Below are 26258 nucleotides of genomic sequence, written 5' to 3'. Positions count from 1 at the left end.
TCCCCAATGACTAATGATGTTGAGCATCTTTTCATGTGAACATTTGTATATCCCCTTTGGCGACACCTCTACTTAAAAATTTTGCCTATTTTTTATTCAGGTTGTTTATCTTCTTCCTGTTGAGCATTTCTATCTTGTTTCTCTGATTTATTTTTTCTAAAGATTATAAGAAATGACACTGGACTCCACCTGGCTCAGTTGTGGCTTTGGGAATGAAGAATGATTTTATCCATTTGGATCATGATAAAGTTGAAAACTTTTGTTGAATACCTATTTTGTGCCACACATTCTAGGACCTTTATTAACTTACTGCTAAAGACGAAGCTCTTGTTAGGGCCACATGTTTCTCCCTTTGGTGCTCATCAAGATCAGCAAAGCTCTTCTTTAGGGAAGGACTCATGTGGTTCTTCATCTCTTGAGACAGGGAAACATCCCCACCCCCACCTCCCACCAAAGGAACAGAGCTAACAGTGGAGATGCTTCCATCAGTAGGTAAAGGCTCCCACCATATTTTAGCTATCCAGAATAGACTAGTCATCGTTAGACTCAGGACAGGTCCTTCAAAGCTCCATTTTGAACACTTGAAGTTAAGACCATACTCACGTTTTCTATAGACACACCCAAGAGAATCCTTTTCAATTTGGTCTCCACTCTTTTTTTTTGTCCCACAGACTATGAACAATGCTTCTCAAGGTGACAAAGGAAGAAATCCCACAAAACAATCTACAGAAGAATATGCAGCAAAGCACTGGATTTATTTTCTTAGACTACTTGTAGTGATGTTGGTTTGACTAAAATGCAGGGGCATGAGAAGTGAGTAAGGCTGCAGAGAGGGGCATTGGAAACAAAGTTCCTCAAAAAAAAAAAAAAAATCATAAAGGGAAGACCAAAAGTGAGGAGAGGCATTGTCTCTGCCAATCTTACCTTACGAAATCTAGTCAAGTTATATGTTTTACCTTCTTAGGCTATGTACACACAACACATTTATTCCTTTTCCTTCCTATTCTCTTCCTCTGCCCTTGAAAATCAAGCAAAACCACAGGAAAACCAAATTGAGGGTTTGAGGTAGTAGAATACCACTTCAAACCTTCACTTTCAATATCGTGACTTCAAGATTTCCAGAAATGTCCTTTTCCTCTCCTACCCAAGTTCCAAGATCTCAGTTAACAAATCCACCTTGCCCAGGGGACCAGTTCCAGGTAATCAGGGGATTTGATTTGTTTCTGTAACTCTAGTCCTTAGTGTTTCTAGTGGTGGAAACCTAGCCAGCCAGAGGTGGGACTATTCAGGAGGAGGCAGAACAGAACCTCTTACATCTCACAAAGAAGGCCACCAGCCAACCCACTTTCAACCAAGATGGCTCTGGGTGGGAACTTCTAAGGTCTATGGTGTTATTATTTGTGTGAAAAGTTCATCTTCAGCCACACCCTCAGATAAAGGCTCCAGGCATAATTTCACAGAATCAAATATAAACCTCAAAACCCTTTAACCTTGTGCCAACCAGGGATTCCCCCAAGCCCTTGGGCTCCCCTGGCTTAACCATCACACTGAGGGCTTTTGTCTTGGAGATATCACACACCACTCTGGAGAACCATGGAAAGAGCAGGATGGGTTTATGGGGTGCATTGTGTTCCCCCCAAATTTGTGCATGGAAGCCTTAACCCCCAGTATCTCAGACTATAGCTGTATTTGGAGATAGGGTCTTTAAAGAGGTGACTAAATGAAAACAAGGCTGTGGTGGGCCTTCATCCAATCTAGCTGGTGTCTTTACAAGACAAGGAAATTTAGACACAGAGAGAGAGAGACACCAGGGATGTGCACACAGCAACAAGACCATGTGAGCACACAGAGAAAGGTGTTGTCTGCAAGCCAAGAAGAGATGCCTTTGGAGAAAGCAACCCTGCCATCACCCTGACCTTGGACTTTTAGCCTTCAGAGAAAATAAAAGTCTATTAGGTAAGCCCCTTAGTCTACAGTATTTTGTTATGGCGGCCCCAGCAAATGAATACAAGGGGCTCCCAGGGAAAGAGGGCCCTGGGGACCCCTGATGGGCACAGCCACTCACCCTGTAGTAGTCAGTGCTGTACACGTCCCGGGACATCCCAAAGTCCCCGATTTTCACCAGGAGGTTCTCACCGACCAGGCAGTTGCGGGTGGCCAGATCTCGGTGCACGAAGTGCTGGGACGCCAGGTAGACCATGCCCGCGGCTATCTGTTGGGCGATGTGCAGCATCTGGGACTGGGTCAGCTCTGTTGGTGGATTGCCTTCGGCCATCAGCACGGCGTCAGGCCCATGGGCCCTGTGGAGGACACGGAAGTGTTGCTGGAGCCCCAGCTCTTCCCTCCAAGGGCCCTGTCTCCCAGCAGCAGCTGGGACTCAAAGGCTGCCTGACTTAGCTAAAGAGTGGGAGGAGATGCTTCACCCACAGGTGCACCCCTAAAGCTTCAATTCCCAGGAAATCTAGAATTCTCAGGGCCATGTGGGCCTGCATGGTACCCTCCTCAGCACACACACACACACACACACACACACACACACAGAGCTCTGTGTTTTAGGGGCCCCAGAGCTAGCCTGGGGCCAGGTACTGGCCAGAGCCCCTGACCCTGAGAAGCAGTGGAGCAAAAAACATGAATAAAAATAAAAATAAACCAAAACCAAAACACGGGGGGAGAGTTTGGCTCTCTTGGAGTGGTGGGTCATCATGCCCCAGTGGGAGCCCCAGCCCTCCCCTCCCAGCTACAAGCTGCAGCTGGAGCACCCCCCACCCAGGCCAATGTCTCCAGCGTGCCCCCACCAGGGCCAGAGTTTTGCAATGGGGCAGGGTTTCCAAGCTGCCCTGGTCTCCCTCAAACCCACCTGAGCAGAATCCCAGGGACCCTCAGCCTGGACATTCATTCGCTGTGAAAAATCCCATCTCTTGCCCAGCCCTCCCCTGCCCACCTGTGCCCTGGCCACCACATGGAGAGTTCTGGAATCACAATACATCGATTCTTTTACTGGGCCAGGTTTTATTCTTTACATTATGGTGGCGGGGGGGGGGGAGTATAGTATTTTATATCTTCTTTTTTTTCTATCTTATGCACTTGGCCTTTCCCCAGCCATGTGATGACTTAGGCACCTCAACACTGGCACATGCTTCAAGGAGGGGAGCGTCCCAGTCTCAGGATGTGCCCTCAGCCCCACCAGGCCCTGCTCTTGAATCCTGCCAAGACTGGCGTCACTGGCCCCTGATGGCCTGAGGGGCGCTGCAGGGCAAAGAGTAAAGGGTCCCTCTCTTCCAGACGCTTCGGCGGAGCGGTCAAAGTGCTGTTTCCTTCCAGAGGCCAATAAGGGAGAAGATTTCCTTCAGGACAGCTGGAAGCACTCAAAATCAATATGGAAGATTTTAAATGGGTTTTAAAGCGGACGATCCCACCTGGAGGGTTGTGGAGCTGTACGAGTATTTGAAAAACGAAAGGGTTGGAGTTGTCCCAGAACACCCTGCTCCTTCTGTCTCTCCCCACACCAGCCAGCCCCACCTTGGTTGGACTGTCTCCCACTGCAGGCGTATGCCCCTTCTTCCTGGCTCTAGCCCCCAGTGATTCCCCCTTTTGCTGGATTTCCAAATCCTTCATTCTTGTATTCTCAGAGAACAAGCACTAGATGAGGAGGAGGGGAGTTTTCCACCACCAGGATCTAGGGAAGACTTTTAACTTGTCCAGTCTGTAATTTCCCCATCAGTCAAACAGACAAAGGGCTATTAGGCTGGGTGATCATGTAGGTCCCTTGTATCTCTAAATATCTGGGTTGAACCATTCCAGGGGAGGAACTTCCTGGTTTTGCACAAGACGGTCCTAGCACGGTTCACCTCTGTAAAGTGAGGGTACCCACTGCACCCTCCTAAGCACATTGATGGGAGTAGTAACTGATACCGTGCTTGTGCGGAGCTTCGTGGCCTTTCATGGAAAGCCAGTTTAAGATTGCTCAAAGGTTGAGGTTGTTTTTCCCAGCACTGAGGGGGCAGATGAAAAGCGGAATGTTTTCACCTATCACAGGAGACAAAGCCCATACTGTGACTTCAAACCAGCAGAGAGACCTAGAAGAACACATAAACTAGGAGAAATCCTGAAATATCCAGAGAATCTAGGCCAGGATGTAATCTTCATAGATTCAAATCAAAGAGTGAAACATGTTGCTCACTTGCCAGAACCCTATTTCAGCCCCAGGAATCTAGACCCTGCTAAGAATCTATCCATGGCAAAGACTCCAGAGAAGAGGAGACATTTGAGGCCAATGCCACAGGCCACCTCTGCGTGAAGGCGCCAGAAGGCTGTGGGCCTCCAGTGCCTTCTGCACTCTCCGCTACCAGGTGTGGTGTAGGGCAGGCTCCCACATTTTAAACCAGCTGTCTCCTCTGCTTGCTTTTGAGTATTCGAACAAGACTCCTTTTAATGGGAGAAGCCTTTGAGCAGAAAATCCCGCTGTAAAAAGAGGGCAGGCAAGTCTTCTAAACAAGTTCTCAAGAGGAGTATAAATAAAGTCAACACAAAAGCCCTCTGCTTCATTCTCCAGGTTACCTTGCAGCTCTTGGAAATAAAAACATATTTTTACCTCTTCCGGGAGAACATGCCTTAAAAGGGGAAAAGCACGATTAGCAGCCTGGCTGGGAGAGCAGGAAGGTTCAATGGGCTTCTAATGAGGGAGCCTCTACACCTTTCCTCAGCTTATTCTCTCCAAGTGTGGGTTACAGTCAGCACTTAGCCACACAGTCTGGCTCCAAATTCCACAGCATGCTACTTTCCTTCTGATCTTTTTAACCGGCTACTTCAAGAGGAAGCAGTGCAGTGCTTAAGGCTCTGGGTTTTGCAGCCAGGGGCTGTGGGTTTGAATCTCAGCTCTGTGACTCAGTTCTCTTTCTTTGACTATAAAATGGGAATACTTGTAATAATAGTTTATTAAGTTTATACAAGTTAAACTATTTAAAATGCTTAGAAGTCTCAATAATATTAGCTGTTATTACTTGCAAACGTGTCGTAAGGGAATTCTGGAGAGATTCCAAAGGAAAAACTGGCATTTCTTTGCAAGCAAGAACTATGTTTCTCCTCATTTCCCAGCCACCCTAGCACAGGGCCTGGCCATGTTAGTGTTAAGTGTATGGCTTTGGATGAATAAAAAGGATGAGAGGAAATTGTAGACATCTGTCTTTATAGGGCAGTGCCAATGACACGGGCGGGGGGGGCGCGGGACATGGTCATGGCATTGAGGGGCTGGGTTCCCTTCCAGAAAGGGAGGACGGACTGTAGTTCACACTGCATTATTGTGCCTGAGAACCTGCTTCTTGGCATTGAAAACCTCTTGTTACCAGAGTTCAGCAGATTCTGAAATCAAGTGGGAGAGATTTCTAATAGCTCCATGCCTTGTGCAAGACGCCCAGGGAGAATCAGGGGTCTGCTCCTTCTGCAAGCAGGAAGGAAAGCTAGGGAGAGGTTGGCTGAGCCAAAAGTGAAAGAATTAACACACACACACACACAAACACACACACACACACACACACACACATGCTTACACATGCACTCACATGCATACACACACACAGTGTGAGCTCACAGAAGCATTTAATTGCATCCAGGTAAATACGTTTGGTGTATTATTTTTGGTGCTATATTTTTGGAAAGCACCATTTTTAATTAGAGAAGTAGCCTAGAACACGGGAACAAGGAAAAAATACTTCTATGAGCAGCTAGACCTCCACCAAATGTAGCTGCTTTTCCTCCTTTCACATGAGATCTGAAAGACAAAATCTATCATCATCCCCTCTCCCCAGCAAGAAAAACTGCTGACACTGAGGAACGCATCAGGATGACTGACTCTGAGCACCAAGAGTTGGCTACATATTCCTAATCTCACCTGGCATTCCCTCCCCCCATGCAATCATAAGCAAGGCTGAGAAGGGGGACCCATCCCAGGGAAGGACGACTAAATTGCACGTGTATTCATGAGCCTAGTACAAGTGATCTGGAAGGTACAAGCCACATGATGACATCCCTAAGCACAGCAGTACACTGTCCCCCGCCACCGTTCTCTCAGCGATGGACTATTAAACTGCACGGTTTCTGAATTTTCCAGGGGCTGCCTGGTGCCCATTTCTGAGGAAAGCTCTTTCCAGGGCCCCCAGTAGCTGGAGGAGGACAGAGAGGTCTAGATGTCACCGTAACACAAGAGGTATAACATCCCCAGGGTTGCGGATCCCTCAACCATGTGGCTCTGGGGACAATATCTATTGATTATCTATTATCACACTCGTCCCAACACTAGTCCTTGATGTGGGTACTATTATATCCCTTTTACAGTTAAGAAAACCGAGGCTGACATCTTTCCTGTTTCTCCCCAGTTAAACTACCTACCAAGACACCACAGGCCGCACACTTGCTGGCCTTTCAAAGCTGAGAGGTAGCCACGTTTGAAAGAACACAGCGTGTTAGAGCCAGGGATGACAGAAAGAGGGTCCAGCTCAGGCCCACCTGGAGTTGGGGTGCCTGGGACAAAGTGGGCTGGAGACCTACCCAGGCGGACATGGCCACTGATGCAGACGAGGAAGGAGAATCCAGTCTCCCAGCCCACACTACTGGGACTGCTTACTCTTTCCATTCATGCTCTTACATGGGCGACTTCCATTTGTACCTCTGCTCAAGGCAAATAAAAGCATCGCTTGGTTCCCTTCCCCAAAGAGTCCACGGCTCAGTTCATTTCTCCCGTCCCTCATTTCTTCAGTGTCCTCCGTTTCTTTTTCTGTAGAACGTGTTGGTGTTGTCACCCGAGAACGTTCCAGGGGACCCCTGGCCCTTCCCCGGGGCTCCCTGTCCTCACCCTCAGGCCTGTCTGAACATGGAGGCCCGCTCCCTCCTCCAGCTCCCTCCCACGCCACACCCCGCGCCCTACCTGAGGAACTTGTTGAGGTCCCCGTGCTTCATGTACTCGAAGACCATGATGAGTGGGTCGCCCTCCACGCAGACACCATAGAACTTGACAATGTGCTCGTGCTGGAGGTTGGTCAGCAGCTCCGCCTCACGGTGGAAGTCCTTGCGGGCGTTGTCGCTGGCGTCCTTCAGCGTCTGGGGACGAGGGGCAGACAAGGGAGAGAAGCAACACACTTCAAACTGAGAACATCTAAGGGAAGGTTGTGTGGAGAAGGAATGACTCCAGAGGGCCCTGCGGTTCCTACATGTGAAGAAATTCATCTCATTCATTATACAAAAGACTGGGAAATGGCTTCATTCCCGAGGAAATACTGTCTGTGTTAAACACTGAGGAGCAGTCGTCCCTCATGGGTATGGAAAGCTTTGCAGCTGATGAAACGCTCGGTACACGTGTTTCTTCATAAGTAACAGACGTGAGCTTTTTAGAGTCTTCATCCTTTTTACCCCTGTTATCACCCAATTATTACCACAGACTTCTCTTCTGTTGTGGTACCTGTTCCACTTTCAGGGATGCCACGTGCCGCTCACTTCTGCTCACATAACTTTAAAAAAAACCTCATATCATGGAAATAGTCAGTCGAGAGAAGAGCATAACGAACCCTCATGTACCCATCTTCCAGCCTCAACAGTGATCATTTTGCCAGTTTTATTATGTAACACGTTTGAAAGCCTTCTCCCCCCTGGGCCCACGCAAGCTGCCGGCTCAGCAGATGCCCCTGTCCAGTCAGTGCCAAGCCAGCCCATCACGTTGCCAAGATGACAATGCCCAGGGTCATGCCGGCCAGGCTCTGGGGCCCTTAGCTCTCTTCTCAGAGCGCTCCGCCACCACGGTGTCATAGGGCAAAGGTGACATTCCGTGATGCCACACACCTATGCTGAGCTCCTGCCCTGTGCCAGTCACAGAGCTAGAGCTGTGCTGGCATCAGGAAGACAGTGACCCGAATCCTGGCCTCAGGGGCTTATTTATGGGCAAAGAAGGAGAGAACTAACATTTATAATTACTCTAATTCATGCTTAAAACACACATCCTAACTGAACCAGCTCACCTGCATCTCTGTCCAGTTTGATCACTTTTTTTTTTAAAGATTTTATTTATTTATTTGAGAGAGAGAGAGAGAGCACAGAAGGGGAGTGAGAGGGAGAAGTAGACCCCTGCTGAACAAGGAGCCCGATGTGGGATTCGATCCCAAGGACGCTGGGATCATGACCTGAGCCGAAGGCAGACGCTTAACCGACTTAGCCACCCAGGCACCCTGGTTCGATCACTTGACGGGTCTCTCTTGAAACCTATGCTTTCACCGTAACAAGGCTCTGCAGCTTCCCACATGACATCAGGCCAGGCCTCCCTGTCTCTGCCCGTGTCCCTCTCTTTGCCTGGAATCCTCACTCAGGCATGGTCACCAGGGTCGCAGGTTGAATAATGCCCCCACAAGGGCGTCCACATGCCAATCCCCAGAATACATGGCCAAAGGGACTTTGCAGATATGAGTAAGTTAAGGGTCTTGATGCAGAGGGATTGTCCGAGTGGGCTCTGAGTCATTCCACACAAGGGCCCTTGGGTGAGAAGGGGGATCAGGAGAGAGCAGCTGTAAGGGTAGAAGCAGAGGTCAGACAGGACACAGGTGCCACGCTGCTGGCTTAGAAGAAGGGGCCACAAGCCAAGCAATGTGGGTGGCCTCCAAAAACTGGAAAAGGCCAGGAAACGTTTTCTGCCCTGGAGCTTCCAGAAAGAGCCAGCCCCGTTGACATCTTCCCTTTTGCTTAGTAAAACTGATTTTGGGCGTCTGACCATGAGAACTGTGAGAGAGATCATTTGTGTTGTGTTAGCCCCTGAGTTTGTAGTAATTAGTGACAGCAGCTACAGTTAAGGGACAAGGAGAAGGACACCCAGAGGACTCCTGCTGGTAGAGGTGGCATGTGTGTACGTGAACGCCTTCTCTGGAGACTGCAGTGAGTCCTTACCAGTATTAGATGGTAAATGTGAACATCCATAGTCACAAAAAATTGAACACTGGAGCAGAATGAAAGCACAGTCATGCATCAGAAGTGTACTGAGCGTGAGACTACACACCATGTCCAGGATCAAAGAACACTTCCAGGCCCCTGGTGGTCCTGCTGTAGCTCGCTGCCTTGACTCTGCTCTCCTGGGGGGATGCTCCTGACCCGGGCAGCTTCTAGACCTTGGGATGTGCCACAAGTCAAGTTCCCGAGGAAAAGACCCTGGCGTGGAAATTAGCAGCCAAGACATTTATTAGGTATTAACACCTGCTGGGAGGGACTGGGCAGAGGGAGAAGCTGAGCTTCTGAAGCTGAGCCTCGTCTGGCCCTCCAGGATGAACCTTCGGAGCTGTCCTGAGTCGAGCCAAGGGGGCTGGGCCTTTGGAGCTTCACACCAGCCCGCCACTGGATGGAGGCCACCCCAGAAGGGGATTGTGACCTTGCGTGGACTTCCTGAGCCCCCATAGGTTACTGGCAGCTGAGACTGTTGCAGCCTTCCCAGCAAGCGAGGGAGCAAGTCCTTCATTCCCAAAGGGGGCAAGAGGCTCATCATCAAGTCTGCCGCATGATGAGCTTGCAATATGTAACTTAGCATGCCCAAGGCCGCGCTCCACACAGGAGGGCACGGATGAATATGCAGGGCCTGCCTCACCTCAGTGACAAGGAAACATTAAGATGACAGAGGCAACAACAAGGTCGCAAAGTGTTTTCTGCTACAATCTAGCATTTTCACGAACTGCCTTTAGCCGGATTTGAAGCTTTCTCTCCAGTGATGACCTGACCCAATGATACAGAAATTATACCTAGAGTTTTCTTTAGGCTAGAGGCAGTTGTTTCTTATGCCAAATTCTGGAGATACCAATCGAAAAAAGGGTCTGGTGGTGGGGTTCCCCATTTTCATGTTAGCATGTGGTTTTCTGAGAAGGGTCCCTTAAGAGCACCTGCTTTGAAAAGTGAGATTTGGTCCAGCAAGTACTGAGAGAGGCTATAAAACTTTGGTAGGGTTGTTACCATGGAAACCACACATTTCTTCATTTAATAACAAAATGAACAGTGGCTGAGAGCCTGGAGTCTGGGGCTCTGCTCCCTGGAACCACCAGAAACAGAGTTTATACCCACCCAAACTCAGCCCCTTCATCCCTGTTGCATAGGGAGGTGTGAAGTGCTTATCTTGATGACTTGTTTAGGTTGGTTTTTAATCCAACGACTGTTTTGTTGAATTTCTAAGTAGGAAAAAATCACAGTTAGGGCGAGCAGATAGACACGGAGGAGATGGACGTTGTCATCGGCTGGTGCAAAATACATACATGGGAACATCTTTCACCCTTGGACTTGCATTCTGGTTTTGGGTATGTGTCTTGTCTCCACTACTTCCTCTGACAGCAGAATCCAATGTTGGGCAAATAAAAGAACCCTTGACCCACAAGGTCTGTGTAAACTAGAGATAAAAGAGCACTGGAAAGGAATGAAAAGTGAGCGTTCATCTGGAAAGGTGGCACACGGGTCCAAGTACAGGCAAAGAAAGCAGGCAGGAGGATGTAAGGATGAAGAGGAGACTTCCCAATTCACTGTCTCCTGGAGGGCTAGCCACAAAAGTTTGTGCTCTCCTTCTGGTCAAAAGACTGGTCCTCACAATGGTGGTACTCAAAAAGAAGGCATTCTAGCTTAGAATTTTAAAAAAATCTGGGTTCAAATTCTGACTCTGCTCTGGACCTCTCTGAACTCTGATTTTCTCCTCTGTGGAGTGAGGGTAATGATATCATCTACTTCACAGGGTCACCAGGAGGAATGAGTGAGGTCCTCCGTGTAAGCTGAGATGTGTCCCAGGTCCTGGTAGAGAGTGATATTTGAAATCAAAACCACAACCAGGCCTGCATTCGCTTTGCCTGCACGAGGATCCAGGAAGCCAAAAGCTGCATGGATAAGGCACAGAGATGGCCCCCCACCATGGGAACTGTGGGCCCCGGAGGCTGTCCGCATTCCCCCTGCCGAAAGCCCTTTGAAGCCTGCGGTGTCTTCTCAGAGATCAAGACTCCGTACTCAGAGGCTGCCCTGCATCACTGGGACAGCTTATTGCTGGGGCCTCGGCCTGTCTTTAACAGTGAGCTAGAGAAGGCTCCTGACCCTTTTAGGCCATTATCATCACAAGGTGTGAACAAATTCTGCATGTAACCTCTTTTCTTAAGTTTAGCTTTATAGTGTTGATTCAAGAGTGCTAGTGTGTGTGTGTGTGTGTGTGTGTGTGTGTGTGTGTGAGAGAGAGAGAGTCAGGCAGTGGGGTAGAGGGGTAGGATGGGAGAGAAGACAGGATTTTCGGGGGAGGGGCACGAACCAAACTAAAAGAGCTAACGAGCATCTAACATTTCCATTTCCCCAAAGCAATCTACTGCAGGAAGAGACTGTTCTTAGTGTAATGTCAGAAGCTGTGCTTCAGTAAAATTTTTAGATTTAAGAAAGATTTTACTATTCATGGGGCAAGAGCATCCCACAAACCTAGCTCCATCCTATGTGCCCATCCATTTTTGCATGTTGGGTCCTTTTTCTAAATTATGATTCAACTCTATTTTAAGAGATTCAGAAAATATGGCAGTAACAAGTTGGGCAAAATCATCTTCTGAATTTGGCACTCGAAGGACAGAATTTTTCTAAGGGTGGAACCATAGCCAGACAGCAATCAGAAGCTGGAAAAATCCTGCTATCAACCCTATTTATAAAAATCATCTCTGTTTTTGTACCATGGCTGATTGTCATTTTTCTCAATTAAGGAAGGCTTGGCTGGTTCCCCAAGTCCTTGGCAATGGACATGAGGTGGCAGCTTCCCTCACTGACAATCGCCACCACTTTGACAGGCATATTTGCCCCATCATTGAGCATTGCTATTTTCTTACTCCTGGTGTCTGCTTTGTAGTTTTGTTTCTTCTTATTCCTGGTGAATTTCCTGACACTTCAAAGCTACCATCCTTTTCTGAAGACATTCTCAAGGGAGAGGTCTCATCCAGAGCTACAGCGAGTTACTGCCTTGAGCACACACTGATTCAGAGTTGGGAGAATTGAGCAGCATGCAATAAACTTCAGCACAGAACTGAGAAACTAGTGAAGGCAAAATAGAAGTCAGGAAAAAAAAAAAAAACCAAAGGAAAATTAACATTCCTTTCAAATGCTTCCACGAAATATTAAGGCTAACTAACAGGAAGCTGGTAGGAGAGGCAAGAGAGCTTATTTGAAATCATCCGTGTGAATGGATGCTGTAGGATACGACAAATGATCGTGCATTTCAAAGTACAGGTGGTTTAGGAGACACAAGGTAAAAGAGAGATTGTGTCCTTTTTTTAAACAGGTCTTATATTCTTCTCCTATAATTTTTAACAAGGTAGAAAAAAAGGTAAGGTGAAGGATAAGAAAAGAACAGATCATTATGGTGAGCCCTCATCGTGCCCAATGCCCACCGCCATGGGAGGGCAGTGAGTAAACCCCCATAGGAAACAACTAAGATGCACGAGAATGTCTGTCAATGTGCCTAAGTTCTTCTGGGTCAGGTTCATTGGGTCAAGATCTGTCGCTAATGGAGACTGTTGACTCTTCTGATATCTCTTAGACCTGCACTGTTCAATATGGTAGCCAACAGCCACAAGTGGATGGTGGTCATTTGAAATATGGCTAATCCAAACTGAGATGTGCTGTAGGTGTAAAATACACACCAGATTTTGGAAACTTTCAGCGAATAAAATATCTCATTAATATTTTTATATCAACAATATGTTAAAATGATATTTTAGATATGTCGAGTTAAATAAAATATATGAATACAGTTAGCTTCATCTGTTTCTTTTTACTTTTTAAATGTACGTACTAGGAAATTTAAAAATACAAATGTGGCTTGCATTTGTGGCTCATATTATACTTCTGTTGGACAATACTGTTCTATAAAAGCCATATCAATAGGCTATCAATGGGTCAACATGTCTTTTCGGACTGCTGGAAAACAATACTAGACTGAAATAGAATTAAGGCAGATACCCTTCTTGTAAGGTTTTCACGGGCAATGATTAGCCAGGTATTTAGAGTAAGCTGTAGTCCCAATGCTATGAGATTCTTCTAACTTATAGGGTCTCTTCTAAAGAATGGTAGAGGAAGCTTTTATCAAATTCTTATAAAAGTGAACTTTGGAAGACTATGTTGTAATACATTCAGAGATAGGAAGAGTTTGATAGAAGATCTTAAAAACTAAGGAGGGCACATTAGGTGGCTCCCCTACATCCTGACAAATGTAAAAACTAATGAAGTGATGATATGAAAATGAAATTGATCACACTCAGTGCTCACTGCGTACTAGAAAGCAACACTCTGTGTGTATCAACTCGATCATATGTAACTGGCCTTTGTGAGGACTTTAATTATGTACCAAGTGACAGCTTCAAATACAAGATTCATAGCCAGGGTGTTGATTGCTGCTATCTTTATTTTCACAGCCACGCTAACTCTTACAGTTCAGAATCTAACGAGTCGACCATCCAATGGGAAACACAAGGCCAAGTCCTAATTCACATGCTTTGAAATGCTTGCACTAATTTGGGTGGTGAAATTGACAGCTTATGTGTGCATATTACATCAAGCTGCATATTACAAATGCTAAGTCTTTGGAAGACATGAAACTAATTCATAGCAACAGTCATATACGAGTGATATTGACTCAAAGGAATGAATCAGAAGTCCTCCAGTAAGGGCAGCTGCAATATATTTACCGGCTTTAAATACAATTAAAAATCAGAGCCGATTTCACTAAAGTTGCTGATGGATCATGGTAGATCGGAACTCAATCGGGAGATGGCTTATCATGCTAAAGTCAATTAAAAAGTAGCACAGCTACTGCAAGGCCCAGGTTCCAGAGATATAGAAGTGTGAAGTGAAGCCTCCAGCTGTGTTCAATACCAGAGGAGTCCTCATTCCAGTGAAATGCACTGTTTTGGGTTTAGCATTTCTGAGAAGATGGGAATAAATTGGAGATGAGCCAGAAAATAGGGTTAACAAGACAACTTAACAGGACAAAAACCAGATCTCCCGTCAAAGGTTACAAGTTGAAGTTCCTGGAAAGGGGACATGGATGGAGCAACGTAGTAACTGGAGTCTACCTGACTCAAGTACAGGAGGGGGTTCTCACCAGGAAGATGTCACTCTCCGTCCCATAGTGTATGTGAGTGTGCATGTACACACACACACACACACACACACACACACATGCACGCCACCAGGGAAAAATGGGCTTACACTAAAGTACAATAGAAATCTGCTAAATAATGTCTGGATCATAAAGACAATGAAGGCTTTTAATAAGCCACTATTAAAATTTCTATAATTTCTATTCCTAGAGACTTATAAAGATGGGAGTGGATAGCACTTTCCGTAACATTGTCTGCTGGTAAGGTATACAAACTCCTTTTTTGGGGCAGAGCTAATGAATGTTCTCTTTAATATACTCATCTTGTCATCTTCCTTTTCCATTTTGTTGGAACAAGGATTTCACGTGCCAGTATCCATGGAGAAGTGTGGAGGGAGCACAGGAAGAGGGAGGAATGGGAGGGAAACTTCATGATTAATCAAGATGTGAGGACTGATAGGGTGACTACCATAAAAAAATAAAAACAAAAAACCCCAAAATGAAAGAAAAAAAGAAAAGAGCCACCTGTCCTGGAGAAATTTGTGCCTGGGTAGAGCACTTGAATTGATGAACTCTCGATGCCCTTTCTCGTCTATGGATTGTTTCACTGTTCCAGAACGGGAGAGAATGAGTTTTCCTTTTTGAACCCTTATTCTGCCCTATCCATGTTCTGAGACAACTGGCTCTAGTCGCTTCTTCCCCAACAAAGGGCCTCATCTGTCCCATGTGACGACCTTGGATGGTTGGGCCACAGGTAGGTGACCTGGTGAAGACAGAGTGGAATCACTGAACACATGGTCTTTTCCTTCTTGAGCAGTCTGTATGGAGGAACAGAGACTGTGTGAGCAGCAACTGGCCTGGAAGCAGGAGTCAGGTGTTAGGAAGCAGCAGAAAGGCAAGAGATACCTGGACTCCATCAGCAGGGAAGCCTAGAGGGCAATCCCTGATATCTCCTGCTGAGAGGATGAAGAAGGCACAGTCCTAAGGGCTACCTCAGATCCAGAGTGAGCTTTTAGACCCCAGGTGTTTCAGTCACAGTGAGGCCTTTCTGCCCCGCAGTTCCTATTTGAGTTGGTCATCTTCTATTTTTTTCTTCTCAGCTCCTCACCGCTTCTTTCAGGGATGGAATCTCTAATATTCTTTTGGGAAACCATGGTTCCCCACATTCAGTCTCTGTGTGTTGTACAGAGCTGACCCCATCTTCCATTTCCAGGGGTATGTATGTGACTCAAGTCTGGATATTCAGATTATTATCCAGAGAGTCAGAGGACCTGGTGACCCAACTCAAAACAAGCCAGTAGGAGTTGGCCCTTGGACATCAGTGTAATTGTTGGGGAACAGGAGCTCTCTTTTGGGTTGCTAGGATGGCAGGATCTAAGCCCAGAACCATTGCTGCCAAGTCTTTCCCACAGTGGAAAGGGGATAACCTGTCTGGGAATACAGTTGATATAGAGGAAAGCAGAGCCAAGAGATACATACAGGGAGAATTGATTTCCTTGGCCAGCAGTACCTGAAACTAGGACAGCAATAGCAAGGTTTTCCAGTAGCTTCAGCAAATAAATTTCCTTTTCTGCTTAAACCAGATTGAGTTAGGTTTCTCATAAGTATTCTATAATTTTTCTTATCAAAGCTGGTTATGATGTTTTGCTTATATTCACTCCAGGTTTCTTTATTTCCACCTATTTCCTTGAATTGCATTTCTACTCAGAAAAACACAAAAGTGTCTCTCATCCTTACACACAAATGAGCCCAACTAACACATACCTTTGCATTACTTGGTAAGTGGCATTGTGTTGAATTTCTTCACTTGGGTCTACTAGGGCATGTGCAAAATTCAATAAGTAAAAAGTGTGGTGCATGATGAGCATCAGACTTATGGGGAGGTCTGAGTTTTAGTCCTAGATCTGACATTAAGTGCCCTCGTTCAAGCTACGTGATCTTGGATGGGTCATTCGTCTTCTCCGCGTTCCCATTTCCTCACTGGCAAAATGTGGGAGTTAAGCTAAAGAACATCAGTTAATAGCTCTATATATCTGCATGGTGGTTTAATCATTTCTAAAATGATTTCTCATTAGATTACATTATTCTATATATATATCATCGTTACAGTTCCTCTCAGCTATAAAATTCTATGACTATCAGTAGCTCATCAGACCATTTCCTTACCTAGAAATGCCAACTGCGACTCCTCACTATTTCAAAGGCTACTTTTTTCTATAGTTTATCTGTCCATCTGTCCGTCCCTTCATTCATTCAACAAGCATTTATTCCATGCTACTAGATATTAGACAATGTGCTAAAAAGCATGGATTCCACCCTCAAGGATATGCCACTCTAACGGAGGAGATACACACATGCCGTTGATGACATAAGCCGACAGATACATATAGAATTAACAACCTTGACAAAAGCTATAAAGGACAAGTACAGATGCCTTAATAGATATAATAGGGAGGTCTGATCCAGCTGGCAGATCAGGCAAGGGGAGGTCTCCCCAAAGATGAGCAACTTGGACGGAGAGCGGATGGATTAATGGCAGCTGTGTGGACCGAGGGGCTGAGGTAGGGCTCTCCAGACGTAGGAATGGCAAAACATGTTGAATGCTACTTAGGGGCTGCAGAATGGTAATGTGCCAGAGGGCTTATCAGTCAACTTTGCCAAAACCCTTGGTGAAGAAAATCATCATTATTCCCCCTGTTAACAAGAAGATATTCAGAATCATGAAATGCAAAAATCCGGAAGGAAGTGCCTGCTGAAGTCAGATCTCACCATTCCCAGTCTCAAATGTTCCTGTGCAGTGCCTCTCACTCGCTTTAACTTACACCTCGAGGAAGTCACTCAACTTCCCTGGGTCTCGGATTTCTCATCTATAAAACATGAGGCTTGGGTTCTGTATGATTTCTAAAGTCTGTCTTGTATGCAGCATTTTATGTTTCTAGAAATACACCTGAGTTAGTGGAGAGGGAGAAAAGAGGCCATGAATCCTACGAAGTGCACTTTATTTAAAAAACAAAAATCAGCGTGCATTCATAGTACAAGAAAATGTTGTAGGCACCATAGCTATTGAAATGCAGGTTGGATAGAGCCAAAAATAGCTAACCCACAGCTAATGCAGGGAAACTACCATGAAGCATTTCCTTGGCAATTGAGTTACTTAAAGGTAAAGTAACTCATTCTGATCAAAGATGGGTTCCTCTGCTCCTCATCCTCTTTATGGGTTCTTCAATTGTAATTCAGTGTAAAGGGAAAAAAAGAGATGTCGCGTCCATTTCACTAAAAAACAAAGGTCATCCAAAAAATATAAAGAAAAGGTCAATCTGGTTGGCTCCAAACAAGCAGATCCTCTAACGGGAGAGGCGTGCTCAGCCCTCGTGGGTTCTTGAGTGTTTTAGGATCACTTCCGTCTTAGACCGGCTCCTGCAGATCCCTCAAGTTCTTAAATCATTTGGGGCAGGTGATGCCAGAATTTACAGGAAACTGACATCTGTCAGTCTAAATGCAAAGCCTTGGATTTCAAACCAGTCAGCTCCTTCTAGAGAAGGAAAGAGGACAATAGCTGCTATTTCTTAGATGCATAATCAATGCTGCAGAGGTTGCTAGGCAACGGGCAGAAAGCCTGTCAAACATCCCTGGGTGCCTCCAATGGAAGAGGAGCATCTCTGGCGGCAACTCCTCAGAGGTGACAGGCTGGGTGGGGCCCCGGAAGCTGCATTCCATTTGTCTCATTCCTTAAAAAATCGCTTTGCTGTGGTTAGGACTGAACCATAGAAATTTTCCTCCCAGGCTCAGGGGATAGTGTTTGAATACACTTCCAGTTGCCAAGCCCACAGCCCGAAAAGTGAGCAGGGCAGGCTGGTGAGAGCAGCTCTGTAAGGGGTCCGCGTGTTATTCAGATCCATTCATCCTGGAGCTGGGGAAGGTCTCACTCGTGCCTTGGGTGGCTGCAGCCTCTGGATCCCAGAAAGTGAAAATGGGCATCCTCTCTGAAGCTAGTAGTCATTCAGGCAAACATAGCCTCTGATTGCAACAAGACTTTGCACACAAGGTTGTGGAGATGAGACGTCTTAGGTGTGCGACCTTGAAGTTGGAATGAATTTTTGAGCGGCAGGTGTTTCATCCTCTCAACTTGAAATAACAGTTTCATTTGAATTTCAATAAGAAGGAACTAGCAGAGAGGGAGTCAGGAGTTGATAAAGGGGAAAATTAAGTTTGTGTTGGTTTGGTTGTTTTTTTGTTGGTTTGTTTTTAGCAGTGTTGATTCACAAGCACTCACCATAGGTCATGAATTCGCCAACTTCTTTGGCAGGAGGTTTATGAGGACCAGGTCCTGTGTCTAGGTCAGAGGTGGGATTAGGACTGGGACTGGATTCAAACCAGGGAGAATCCTCACTGATAATAGCAGTGGGAGATGTGCCTAAATGGAAGCAGGCTGTGGGCAGGGCAATTGTCCACACCCAGCTGATGCTGGCTGATCCTTCATCATGACCAGCCCAGGCCCTGAAGCCCTGTCTTAGCATGTGTTGGGAAGGAAATGAATGCAGGAGTTGAGGGTGCATGGATTTAGCCGGGGAACACCCTGTTTTCAAGGGCATTCAGAGAAGTACAGCGAAGCAGGCAGAGAATACAGAACGACACTAAAATGAAAGGCTCTCCCCACTAGGAAATTTGGTGATTCCCTCTCCATATCTGGCTGAGGTCCCTCAGCTACTCCTACACTGTCATCTAGGATTCCCTAATCTCCCAGAATTTTCTCACATTCAAAGATGCTCACCTTCTGACCCCCAAGAATCTGAATTCAGAGTCTGAAGGCCTGACTTAGCTCCCTGGGTGGCCTCCATATATCAGTGGGAGGAAACATGAACCCAGAACATGAATCCATGGTCTTCAGTGTCCTTGGGTATAACTCTTGGCTAGATTAGGATCAGATCTTCCCTAAGCTTCTTCCATCTCTCATATTTTATCAGTCTACGAATCTACAAAAATAGAGGCACCTTTTGGTCCCATTTACCCAAAGTGCGGGGAAAAGCTGCAGAGGAAAGCGAAGACTGCAGATAGAACACTGCCAAATGTTCTGAACATTTTGTGCTTTAAAAAATAACAAACTTTTTGGGTAAATGAAAGAAAAGAGGAAGCAGTCACAACCAGGAACCCCCCCCCCCCCCCCCCCCCCGAGTCACGGAAGGATTCTTATTTTACACCTTTTACCCCACTTGACCTCCCATCTTTCCAGCTTCACCTTCCTGTCTCCTCTCCTCTGGCTCCCTCTCCCCCTCCATTTGCCTAGCTTAGTGAGATGATGTTTATTGATATTACATTTACCCTCCCTAGAAAGTTCTGTCCTTTATTCGCTCCAAAGTGCAGCTTTTAGAAACCTTTGGTGAGAGTCTAAGAGCCTCCGTGCCACTCAGTTTTGGTTACTCTAGATGGTATCAGGAAAGCAAATGCACTGTTTCTTCATTTAGATGAATTTTAACAGAAACTGTGTTTAATCCGCAGGATGGGTAAGTTCCAGAAGAATTTTCTCTCTCCTCAAATACCTATTATGTATATACTAAAGTATTTCGATGCTAAGTACAGCAGTAATGGAATAGACATTTGATTTTTAAACATGAAAGGTTGTCCTGGTTGTAACTAGTAAACAAACACCACTCTATAAACATCCTGTGTTTGGCAGAAACAAACAAAACCCAATCATCCTCCGTGAAGCCAAGAAGCTACATTTTATTATACTAGCCAAGCCCATATTCCTTTGCCACTTAATTCATTTTATAAATATATGCCTCTTTTAAGTCTTTTACATATATTATTCAATACCTTGGTGAGTTGGGTTTTCTTTTTTTTTAGTTTTGACAATGCATATGTAAAAGATCAGCTGAAGTCTTTTGTGCTATTTTTGTTAATTCTTATGTTTTAGAGAGCTCAGTGGAAATTTCATCCCCTCCAGTAACATTTATCTTACTCAAGACCAGGTCTCCTTTTTGACTTTTGGGAGGAAGTGGTGGGAAGTAGGGACTTTCAGCCTCTTTTATTTCAGTAAAACCTTGTGTCTCCTAGGGTGGTGGAATCTACAAGAGATACCATCCACCCCAGAATGGAATCATGCCCATACTGTATTCAATCCTGGGGCTCTGGGAACATTTGGGAGGGACAGGGACAGGTGTAACAGAAGATGTCAGCAGAACAGAGAACTGAGAGGGAAAGCGCACTCCAGTCTCCCTCCCAGAGCCTCTGCTGAGGACAAGCTGCACCTGAGCTTGGTACAAGCACCGAGCCATCCAAGGACACAGATTGAGTCTCCAAGACTTGGCTGGAGGAATTCTGTTTGACCCTACTGACCTCCATCCAGTATTTAGTTAGCATTGACTTGGAAGTGTAGCCCAGAGCTATTTACAGCCTATGGACTGGTAGGTCGCCCCTGAGAAGAAGCTCCGACAGTTAGATGTGCCCAAAACACCCTTCCCACCGTCCACTTAGTTGCAGGAAATTTGAACGCATCCACCAGAGCAGACATAATTTGCTCCTGAACTGGCTGAATATAACATGAGATAACGTACTTCCACATGTGAGTGTGACCACGGATAATGAGACATTCTGGAGTGTTCTCTTACCTTCACTGCCACCAAGATCTTGTCCTGCTCAGGACAGAGGTTATAGCATTCAGCTAGGAAAACTTTTCCAAAGGCTCCTTCGCCTAGCTCCCTTTTCAGAACAATGTTATGTCTCTTGATGTGCTGAACAACTGTAAAACAAAGACAGAATGGAAATTGGAATCGAGGCACGCGGAGGTGAAGGCAGAGGGTGGGAGTCAGGGGCCCGCCTCCTGAGCTTCTCCCCTCTGCACCAGCAAACCAAAGGAGAGGCTCAGTATCCGTCCTCACTGTCCACCCCAAGTGGCTGGAAGGAGGTTGCACCAGCGTGCTCTCCAGAGCTCAATTATTATTTTCACTAGAACTGAAAGAGTGACCTCCCCGTTGGCTACAGAATGTCATTAATGAACTTTCCAAATTAGGAGAGGGGAGAAATGAGAAAGGATGGGACATTAACGGCAGGCCTCTCACAAGCCAGACGCTTTGCATATACTAGTTTGTCATGTGTCTCGTGGGGAAAGGCAGGGAGAGAGCCAGGAATCCCTATTTCTTTGTTAAGATGCCTCAGACTTCTAGAGGAGGGAGGCTCAGAGGAGTGAGGCTCATGGCTAGTTAAAGCTTTGTCCTCCTGGTGAGCAGGGCTAGACCATGGTTGAGACTCACTTCTCGTTCCAGAAATGTTTAGACCATGCTACGGCTGGCTTCCCCAACCCTCTCTAAGATCATACCCTAGTCTTGGCTCTCCAAAGCCAAGAAGAGACAAGAATAGCTGCATGGCAGGAAGAGAGAATACTTCCCCCTCTAGTCTAGAGTGGAGCTGGTCCACATCAACTCATCTGTACTTCTTCCTGAGGAACAAGGCAGGAGGCAGCCAAGGCTCTCTGGAAGCCCATCAGCTACAAGGGGGGGGGAGCAGAACGAAGCATTGCTCAGAAGGACAGAGCCAGTGGGAAGCCCAAAAGGAGACTCTGTGGAGGACAGAGCTGCAGTGGGAGCTTGCGCCTCTTCACCTTGACCGTCAAATGCTCCCGCCCTCAGCACAGGGTTCCACAAGGTCATTGCCCGCCATTCTTTTCTGGATGCCTCATCCCTGAATGGCAGTATTAAAAAGAGATTGAGAAGCCCTCTGGAACTTGGAATGTGTAGCTAACAGTATTCTCTCATTTTACTCCCACAGCCCTGGGAAGCATCCCTCTCCATATTTTGTAAGTGGGGAAACTGAGCCTGCAGAAATTTCAGTGATTCTCAGTGTGGGAACGGAGGAGTTGAAATTTGAATTCAGGTCTATCTGAATCCAGAGTACATGCACAAAGTTTCTTTTCCATAGCAAATCGTGTCACACATGGCAAGAGAAATAGAAATATATAAACAATAAAAAGTAAATATACTCTTCCACCCTTCAAAGGCCAGTTCAAATTCTCACTTCCTGAGAGGGTTTCCAAGACAACTTTGGCCACCAAAGTCCTCCTTTTCTGAATTCATAGTGTGTCATGATTTATGCTTAGTTGAATTCTGGCTTATCTCCCAATCATTGCACATCTGTAAACTCCCCGAGGCTAAGAGCAACACCATCTATCTCCTATAATCATGTGCAATGCCTCAGGTGCTGAGCCCGTGGAAGATTTATTACTGTGGTTAAATTTGATGATCTTTCTTTAAAAGTTTTTTTTCTTGAATGTGAACTGCATTGTGAAAACAAAAGGAAATACAAAGCATATTTCTGTAGTTTAAATAAAGTAAACCTCCCATCCCATTCAAGAATAGACCATCATTAGTACAGTGAAAACACCACTATGACACCTTATTCTTCCTTGATGGTATCCACTTCCCCACTCTCTTCCGGGGGTAATTACTAGCCTGAATTTTGTGTTAATCATTTCCTCTATAGGTTTGCTACTAATGATATATCCCTAATGAGATATTGTTTGACTTTGCTACATAAGTGGAAACATACAATGTGTGTTCTTCCATGTCTTGCATTTTTCACTCAACAATATCCTTGAGATTGAGTTGCATTGAGTTACAGTGTGTGTGTAGTAGTAATTCCTTTGCTCTTACTACTTTATAATATTCTCTGAAAGGACTATACCACCACTTATTTATTCATTCTATGTTGATGGATCTGCTCTACAGTTTCTTTTTAGATACAATTTCATATAAAATGCAAGCGGTGATTAAGGTTTTGCTTTAATAGGATTTTTCCCCTGATAATTCGTGTGGTTTGGAGCTATGACAGCTTCCATGGCCCTCTGGGAACACAGGGTGATTAAAAAAAAAAAATCAAAAGGTCTTTTATGAGCAACAATATTAATGAATATAAGAATGTATATTAATTTCTCATGCTCCAGTAGCAACGGCTGAACTTAAGAGAAGAGAAATGTGTTCATTAGGTAGAGTGCCCATATAAAGAGACAAATGTAATTCTTGCAGAGAATTAGCTGCCATATTTAAATCTAATATTTAACTCCATGGTTGTCACACGTTCATTGAGAATTAAATTGCCACTTGATTTACTTTACATTCTCACCAAATCGAGGCAAGTATTTAACTTTTTTCTTTTGCTTTTGATTTACACCTTTCTCTCTTTCTTTCTTTCTTTCTTTTTTTTTAATTTTCTAACTAGGAGAAGAAGTTGGTGGGAAAGAAGTTGAAGTGTATAAAGCTATGGATAAAGCCATAATTCCATCACCTTTAAAACTAAAATTGATGGGACCGGTTTTTCTATGCTGACCTTGAAAGCAGTAAGTTTATCTTTTCTTTCAGAAATGGGCTATTTTGCATTAATTTGCTTTGCTGGTTTGGGACATAATAGATTATATGAATGGATTTTTACCAATGGATTCCCTCTAAGCAGAATTTCTCTTTTATAAGACTAGAAGCCACTCAGAAGCAGAGAGAAAAATTTTGTGTTTGTATTTGTGTTCCTGACAGGGCCTCACAGTGCTTTGCAAATAGCTGGTGCTATACAAATATTTGTTGAAAAAAGGTACCAATAGTAATTAACAACCACAGATAAATACTGTTTAATCAAATATCATTTCAGTTCACTGACAACCATCTTCTCAACTGGGCAATAAAGCAGCCCAGTTCTCCAAGGTCAGGGGTGGGGACAACTAACCTGAAGCTCGCACATCACTGAGCTAAGAATTTCTTCCCAATCTCCTCCAAGAGAGCATCAGGGCTCATCCCCACCTGCCCCAACTCCTGTTTCCGTCCATCACCACCGGAAGTCCTCGGACCATCTCAGGGTATCATCCCTCCTTACTCAACCTCTTACTCCAACACCACTCATAAATGCCCATCCCTTCATCTCCCTCAAAGACCTTCTCAGGGGCCCTCTGGCCTTGTTTCACGCATCAGCTCCCTATGTCCCCAACCTCTCCTTAAGCCTCCCTCGACCTCCTTGACTCAAATAAAATCTTGGCTATGCCCTGAGGACCTCTGTGGCCTCAAATGGAGACCATCCCCCAACCTTTTCCCAGGTACTTGAGGGCCCATGTGCTTAATTTCTGACCACTACCCCCTTTCTCCTGCCAGAGCCTCAGCTATCTCAAAGAATCTATTTTAAGGATCCAGCAGTCTATACCACTTCTGTCCCCTCATCCCTGGTTACTCCTCTTATCCACCGATCTCCTGGCTTACACTCTTCCTCTTCACCCTACCCATGCCATCATTCTCAGAGCCTGAGGCACAGAGACGTTCAGTAACTTGCCTAAGCTGCAGAAACACTGGGCTACCATTTATCTGAGTCTTTTAATAGTGTAGCCAAGAGCCAGGCACTGGGAGGTTTGGTTTGGCTGTCTGGATGGCATTAAGGTGACTTTCTCTGGGAGCAAGACTGTCTTAATGAAGGAAGCAATGCACTGATTCACATTCTGCACAAGCTCTTGATTTCACTGTGGACTAGCACTTTGAATAACACTGTCTTAAAGGGCATTATGAACATTTGGATTCATTTGATACAAAATATTCTGAGTGAAGTGAGTCTAAAGATTCCATGATAAATAAACTATCAGGTAAGTATGTAAAATTTTTACATGCTTCCTTTTCTGAGATCAGTCAATTGTCTGTTCTTAACTCCTGAGACTTGAGTAAAATCACCTCAAACCCAACGTGAACAAGTAATAAAAAAATAAATAAAAACCCAAACGCTACCATAAATGTCTTCCTACACTTGGAGGAAAACTCAAGACAATAGTTGATTTAAAAAAAAAAAAAGTTTTGTAGAAAAGTTTCTCTTTAAAATTCACTGTGCTAGAAGATGAGGAGGTATCAATGCGAGATGGAAATACACCAAATTCATATGGTCTGCAGACTGACCTATGTACCCCAATAGAGTCAAAACAAAGCACGGGATTAAATTATTGTACGAACAAATCTACTCTATGGAATCAGAGAAAAACTGATGACCAGCAATAGTAATCAGGATGAGTGGCTGAAAACTATCTGGATGCCTTTGCCATTAATGGGATTTTCCAGAGTGGAAATTTGGTGCCCTTGGTCATTTGCTTCATGAGGACCAGAACTGAGTAGATTTCCAGTTTTGTGTTAGTATCACATTACAACCCCTGACAGATGCATTTTCTCACAAGTACCTTCAGTAGTTTACAGAGACGCAGTTTCAGATGGTTTAAATCAAATTTCTCGTATCGGTATCCCCCAGAAACAGATATTCTATATAGACACACAGGCTATAGATAAAGTATTAATCTATGTCCATATTCATTACTACTAAATCTAAAACTAACGAAATAAATAAATAAATAAATAAATAAATAAATAAATAAATAAATAAAACTACCCACTTAAGGATGAAATCGGAAATGTATCCTTCTAATTTCCTCAGTAATGCGGCTTCATAGAAAGCCCCTTGGCCCAGTGGACATATCCTGCTCAGCCTATGACCCTTAAATTGAGTCATTAATTGAAATCTCTAATATATGCCAAGTACTAAGTGATCTAAAGTTACAAGGAAGACTATTTTAGAGTTTGAAGCAGAAAGGTAAAAAGTAATATGCTCTAGAAGACAATATTCTACAGTAGATGCAATCTCTCTGTTTCTCTACAGACCTGAGTGTGGGGTTAGCCTTAGCATTTCCATCTCAAAGGACTGGATGCTATAATGGCAAAAGAACTTAAACCTCCTCATGTTTGGTAGTCAGCAAGTGAGGCTCAGAATAGTGACGCATTTCCCCAGGGCCACAGTGCTAGAAGGTGACGGAGCCAGGACTCTATAACATAGGCCCCCATTTGAGACTGAAGGCAGTGAGGGCCTCTTGGCATTAAGGTGGAAATAGGCATTTCATCTAGTTAATATCTCTTCTATCAGAAATACTTGAAATGCTCACATTTATCATCTGAAATGGACCAAGCATCTCATACTCAAGAATTTCATCAGAAAACTGCTAACAAAATAAAATGAGTGGAAAAAGTAAGAAATAAAACTTAAATACCTTGGGAAAAGCTTGAGCTTGATTTTATACAGGATGAACAAATGTCATTTACTAAATATCTTACTGTTTATTTCATGGGCAGCATATTGAAACAGGTAAAATCATCCA

At 44.9% G+C, this 26258-nt stretch overlaps 1 protein-coding gene across 3 annotated transcripts in view; it reads right to left on the bottom strand.

The window, feature by feature from the left end:
- NTRK2 (neurotrophic receptor tyrosine kinase 2) overlaps positions 1 to 26258 on the bottom strand; it is a 321206-nt gene that overhangs the window by 59712 nt on the left and 235236 nt on the right. For all 3 annotated transcript variants that reach the window (XM_021677950.2, XM_021677951.2, XM_044920358.1), the window contains 3 exons: positions 20719 to 20849; positions 6920 to 7092; positions 2066 to 2300 (listed from right to left, as the gene is read on the bottom strand). In XM_021677950.2, the coding sequence (XP_021533625.1) occupies positions 2066 to 2300; positions 6920 to 7092; positions 20719 to 20849 (539 nt within the window). The remainder of the gene's footprint in view (positions 1 to 2065; positions 2301 to 6919; positions 7093 to 20718; positions 20850 to 26258) is intronic.

The sequence above is a fragment of the Neomonachus schauinslandi genome, chromosome 13 (assembly GCF_002201575.2).
Source record: "Neomonachus schauinslandi chromosome 13, ASM220157v2, whole genome shotgun sequence".
Taxonomy (NCBI): domain Eukaryota; kingdom Metazoa; phylum Chordata; class Mammalia; order Carnivora; family Phocidae; genus Neomonachus; species Neomonachus schauinslandi.
This window is presented reverse-complemented; position numbering and strand designations above follow the sequence as displayed.